At 40.6% G+C, this 6,275-nt stretch overlaps 1 protein-coding gene across 1 annotated transcript; it reads left to right on the top strand.

The window, feature by feature from the left end:
* FUT4 (fucosyltransferase 4 (alpha (1,3) fucosyltransferase, myeloid-specific)) lies at nucleotides 1-522 on the top strand (the record flags this gene model as incomplete). The annotated part of the gene is made up of 1 exon (XM_009881236.1): nucleotides 1-522. A coding segment is annotated over one exon (522 nt), but the record flags the coding sequence as incomplete, so codon positions are not given.
* Nucleotides 523-6,275: the final 5,753 nt, after the last annotated feature.

Genomic DNA, 6,275 nt, shown 5'->3' with positions numbered 1-6,275 from the left:
CTGGTGGCCTGGGTCATCAGCAACTGGAACGAGGAGCACGCCCGGGTGCGCTACTACCGCCAGCTGAAGGAGCACCTCGCCATCGACGTGTACGGGGCGCGGGGGCTGGCGCTGGCCGAGGGCGGTGTGGTGGAGACCGTCTCGGCCTACAAGTTCTACCTGGCCTTCGAGAACTCCCAGCACACCGACTACATCACCGAGAAGCTCTGGAGGAACGCCTTTGCCGCCAGCGCTGTGCCCGTCGTCCTCGGTCCCCGCAGGGCCAACTACGAGCGCTTCATCCCCGCCGACTCCTTCATCCACGTCGATGACTTCCCCAGCCCCCGGCTGCTGGCCACCTACCTGAAATTCCTCGATAAAAGCAAACCCAACTACAGGAGGTATTTTGCCTGGAGGAAGAAGTACGAGGTCCATGTCGCCTCGTTCTGGGACGAGCATTTCTGTAAGGTTTGCGAGGCCGTGAGGGCAGCTGGGAATCAAATCAAGACTGTGCGAAATCTGGCCAGCTGGTTTGAAAGCTGATGTTCCTGGCGGGTAAGGCTTGCCTGGGCAGCCTGTGCTGGCAGTGGACCGCGTCAAGGGGTAGGGAAGGATGGGTCTCACAGAGATAGTTGGCCAAGGAGGTGCGCAGAAGGCTGTCGTCAGTGAGAGAAGCATACAGGTACACATAAACAAGCTGTGAAAAGCCTACAAAAGGAAGGTTTTTATTAAAGTACAAATTTACGCAAGTACAAAGAAACATCAGGCAAGATGATTCTTACAGGGCAAATTTAAATTTCCAGAAGTCATACAGATCTGAAACCTTTACAGTTGTGCACAGCTCGGCATAAATAACTGATGCCAAGTTCTTCAGCCGCACAGCTGAAACCAATTTTGTCTGCTATGACAGCTTCCTGGACCGTGAAACTTTCTTCTGCTTACAGGGGATACATGATCAGCGCTGGCTTTCTGTACTCCGAAGACAAAAGTGAATATTTTTAAGGGATTGTCATGCACGTGAAGGCTATTTGCAGACAAACTCTGAGCCGCAAGTGTTGAACGTAAGAATGTAATGATACAGTAGCACTTTTTAGCAATGTTTGAAATTGCAGCAGCCAACGAATAATGCTTTGAGCCAAATAATAATTCCATTTAGGAAAAAGTGTACGGAGGGGACTGGATCTGAGTGGAACAAACAGCTCAGATGATGTAGAGTATTTCTTCCACTGCCTGCTGAAACCATAGGCACGTTTATGAAGGTGGAGAAGAACTTTTAAGTACAGGAAAAGACGGACTGTAGAAAAAAGGTTGGAACATTTCCACCCTCCCTTTATTCAGGAATTAGAAAATGTTTACATGAATCTGCATGTTTTTCTCTGCAAAATTGCTGCCATATAGGAAAAAGCAGGGAAAAACTCAGAACTACAGGGTTTTTATTACTATATTGAGTATGTATACAGAAAGGCTAACTTATTTCTGTAGTATCATTAGGCTGTCCTGTTGTGTAGTGATTGTTCTGGTTTATGGCACGCGTTTTTAAAAATTCTGGCAGGTGACAGACTACTCAGAATGCCACTTGGCTGTTTGTAAAATTACTATTGCCAAAAAACCCCACCCAAAACTCAAATCCCAAATCACTGCCTTTCAAAAAGAAAGTTACTGTAGAGAATAAGATCCAGACTATTGGTAAAATAGAGATTGTGTGAGGAAAGAATATGAAAAGGGAAAAATTTACTATTTGTGGGGTTTTTTTCTTTGGTTTTGAGGTTATTTTCTGGCTCAGTTTTTTGATCAATAAATAGGGTCCTAAGATAAAACTTCCTTCTCTTAGTGCCTACCGGGAACATTTACAGTAGTTGCTCCTTTTCAGACTCTGCCATTTTGCTGGAGTCTTCCTAGTAGTCAGCATATGGTTACTTTTTGGTTACCTGTAATCTTGCTTGGTGAAATCCAGAAGGAAATTTCAATTGCAATTACACATCTTCAGGAAGCTGAGCCTTCCCTGCCCTTTGCAACTGTAAGGTTTGGTGGCAAAAAATGATAACCCGCAAGAGTCCTGTATAAATGATTATGGGATTTGTCCAGCTCCTACTTAAGGAGTTACCGAGAGACTTCACTCAGAATAAAATCATGGGCAAAGAACAGGTGGGGAAAGAAGAAAGTCAGTTGCAAGTAAAAGATGGGCATCAGAACAGGCGAGTTTACTGGCATGTGTGGTTAGGAAAAGGATTAGATTTGATAAGCTATGAGGGACATTGGCTAGATTTTACATCTGTGAGCTGACAGCCTATGGTAATCTGTTTTAAATTAGATGTTCCCTATGAATAGGTAAGCATAGAACTGAAGATTATTAAAAAAGTGTTTCTCTGCTGTGGCTACTGCTCCCATAAAATTGGTTTTGATAATTTTAAAAATCTAATTTACGTATAGTATTAACAATAATAGCTAATCTGTCTCCCTTTGAATTACCCTTTTTTCTGTTTAGTTTTTATTATGGGTCATGTAAATGTATGCAAAAATACGATCTCAGAAGTGGTGAACTAATATTTAAGATTGCACTACGTTTTATCAGCTTGCTGAAACTAGTGCATTTTTTTCAGTCCTCCTTTGCTGAAAGTGTCCAGACACACCGTTCTTCTGTGTAGTCATTATTAATGCCGTGGGCGACAGGAGCATTGGAATTTCCAAAGCATGCAAATGATACTTTTTTTCTCAGCCTCTCTAAGAAAAGCAGTTGAAATGTTTGGTGAGCTAGAGTTTTGTAAAATTCAGAAAAGAGCTATGCAATAATTAAAGCATCGTGTTTGAATAAGACGTTCACAGTTGTGCTGTGTTTGTAAGTTACGCATTGAGTATATTCGAGAACTGTATAATGAAAAGCGCAGCCTTGGAATAATTATTGCAGAGCTCTTGCTCTGGGAGAAAAGAACCTTTTCTAGTTTCATAGTTCTTGTGTTAGCATTGCACGCTTTTCCCTTTAGATTTGGGAGGAAATTCAGCCCCGGTCTACAGCTGCTGAAGTCAGTGGTACAGCATCGCTGTAAATCTAATTTGGCTTTTGGCTCATCTGCTCCACAGGCTAATAGTTAGTGTACTGTTATAGGCTAAGGACTGGCTTTTGTAATTCACTGTGTAGAGCCCAAGTTCAATGGTGAATAAAAAGTTTGAACAAACTGGATTGTAGATCAGGTACTAGACTCCGTAAGGTATTGCAGGTGATATACATAATCCATCTGTAAAAATTAAGGAAATGTGTTTTCTATTTTAAGTAGAAAAAAATATTTTAATACATTTTGATAAAGTGTTTTATTCCATGCCTTAAAATGTTGGGGTGGAGGGAGAGAAAGCAAGACCATTACCTTCTGTTTTTTATAAGGACAAGAGAGAATACTACTTTTTGATTATGGTATAAATGGAAGAGAGAATTATGTGATCCTTTAAGTTACATATTGTATCTCAGGGAATTCTATACTGTAAAGTCTCTTAATCTTCATAGAATGAAGTAACTTTGTCTTTGTATTAATTACTTAGATTGACAGTTAATAACATTAAAGAAAGTAGCACAAAATTACCCTATTTTTTTATTTCATCGTCTTTCTGTTTTATGAAAGCTGTAGAAAACTGCTTTTTAAAGAGAATTTATTTCTTTTTATGTTTGTTTAATCAATAAAAGTGGCTGATTGTTCTCAAAGTAGTCAGACCATCTGAGGTTAGGAGTGAGACATGGTTGTGCCAGGAGAAAAATATTTTCATAGGAGAGGCTGTACAGAGTTATTTTCCCTATGAAAAGGAGCATTTATTGAAGTTGGATGTCTGCTGGAAAAATGTCATTTTAAACAAAACCAAAAAAACAAACTTTCTCTTGACCTACAGAGAATTTGAACATGGTTGGATTTTTTTTTTCCCCCTCTTAAATTTCAAAATGAAATGGAGATTGTGTTTATTTTGATATTCAGCAGGTAGTGCTACGCTGCCTTTTTAGCTGCAGCTTTTTTCATGCTTGTTCATCCTTGCCTTCAGCTGAGCAACAAAGGGCCCGCAGCTCTTTTCCCTAAGCTTTAGTGAACATTGATTGCAGCGCAGGTGATGGCTCACCTCTCTCTTTACTCATCTTCTGTGCTGCTTCATGCACAGCATTGAGAAATTTCAGCATTTCTGAAACTCCCTGCCCGGGCAGGATGGGGTAAGTGCTGTGGTCCTCGCTTTTCTACCCCTCAGGTGATTGATGTATCACTATCACATACAACTTTTGTAAGCAGAGCTTAAACTCACTGCTTGTTCACTTGAGCCAGAAAATGCTTTTTTGCTGGTTTTCCAGATGTGATTGAACTCTGGGTTGGGGAAACTGGTGGAAGTATTTTTCTGCCAAACATTGGGTACCACTTGTTCAGGCTTGTTTGGTGACTCTTTAAGAAGTGAGTTATGCCTGATTAAACTCACTTGCACAGCTCTCAGCTCTCTATCAAAACCGGTATTTGTTTCAAGAGTGTAAACAGTCCATTGTAGGGAGCATAGAGCTTGCTCAGTCTAAAATCTGTTGACAAGAACATAATGACTTAACATGGATTTAAGTTGTATTTAAGTAAAGATAAATCAGGATCCAAGTATAAAAGCCTGTTTCTAATCGGTAAAAAAGTCATTGTTTGATTAACTCAGGTGTCACTCATCTCTGTAATTCTGCATTTTCTTCTGTACGGTCAGAACGCTGGGACTGTTTAGTTTGAGGAGGAGGAGGCGGCTGAGGGGAGACCTCATCACTCTCTACAACTATTTGAAAGGACACTGTAGAGAAGTTGGTGGTGGGCTCTTCTCACAGATAATTAATGACAGAACAAGAGGGAATGGCTTCAAGCTCCAACAGGGTAGATTTAGACTGAACATTAGGAAAGAATTTTTCACAGAAAGAGTGGTCGAGCATTGGAATAGGCTGCCCAGGGAGGTGGTTGAGTCACCATCCCTGGATGTGTTTAAGAGCCGTTTAGATGTGGTGTTGGGGGATATGGTGTAGGGGAGAACTTTGTAGAGTAGGGTAGACGGTTGGACTCGGTGATCCCAAGGGTCTCTTCCAACCTAGGCAATTCTATGATTCTATGATTTAAAAAATGATACTTGAGGCCACAGTATCTATGTCTACTCTAAATTTTGCAGATGTTCTGCTTTATGATCTTGAGCTACTTGCTCAAGCCTAAATTTGGTAGTGATGGTTGTTCATGAGGGTCTCACTCCAAAGAATATCTAAGAGGAGTAAGACAAAGCCTGGTTCTGACGTGTGCTTTGAGAGCTGCAGGGATTTGGCAGCGCCAGCAGTAAGGTGCTCGCTGTGGTCAGGAAACATTCTGGAGCTACGAGCCCTTTTAATTGGAAATTTTTCTCTTAAGGAGTAAATACTTTTCGTAGCCCATAAAGTCCTTCAATGATTTTAGGTCCTTGGAATTATAATTGTATGGGTTTACATTTTGCAAACAGAGTTAAAATTGGACTTTATTTTAGTAATGCTCAGTATTTTAATAATATTCTTTTAATAGCTATCAAAAGATGGTCCAAAATTTGAAACCTAGAGCATGACTTGCATTTCTCTTTATTTATTAAACCATCCTTGGAAGTTAACCAGCCCATGGCTTGGTTGTATGTATTATGAGAGACAATTATTCTTTGCCATCCTCAGGTTTGCCACTGGAATAAAAGATGCTGATGGTGGGAAGCTAAGTGCAGGGAGAAACAAAGCACTAGCAGTGCCCAAGTTGTGGCATACTGCAGCTCTGAGAACCTGATCACAAGAGTACCTAGGACTGGTAACTTGTTTATGAGTGGAAGGCAGAAGGATGATTGCAAACATGAAGTGGAGATTATCAAATTGTCAATGCATTTTGGTGCATTCATAATGCTGCCAAACAATTTAGTGCAGTGTTAAAGAAGATCGGTTTATTTGAAGCAAGCACAACGGGACTACATGAAATACAGCAAAATAATGGTCCTAAAGGCAAAGTCAGATTTAAAATGGAAAAATTATATAGAAATGAAAAGAAAAAAAGGCTTGCAATTGTAGGAAAGCATGGATATACATTTTAAATTCTTAACTATGAACAAAAAGAATTTTCTTGGAAAAGCTGACTCTAGCCCCAGTTAGAAACAGAGAACGTCAATTCAGAGCCATGCTTGTGCTCATGCTTACATCTATTTCTGAACAGGAACAGCCTCCTGAGATTGAGTCAGAGCTCTGAACAGTTTGATTTCCCTTCCAGTCCCAAAGCCACATTTTACTTGGCTTAATGCTCATTTCCCTTCTCTGTCCTTCA

This window comes from Charadrius vociferus, unplaced genomic scaffold (genome assembly GCF_000708025.1).
Source record: "Charadrius vociferus isolate BGI_N301 unplaced genomic scaffold, ASM70802v2 scaffold1, whole genome shotgun sequence".
Classification (NCBI taxonomy): Eukaryota; Metazoa; Chordata; class Aves; order Charadriiformes; family Charadriidae; genus Charadrius; species Charadrius vociferus.
The sequence above is the reverse complement of the archived record's forward strand: the minus strand, read 5'-3'. Positions and strand labels throughout refer to the sequence as shown.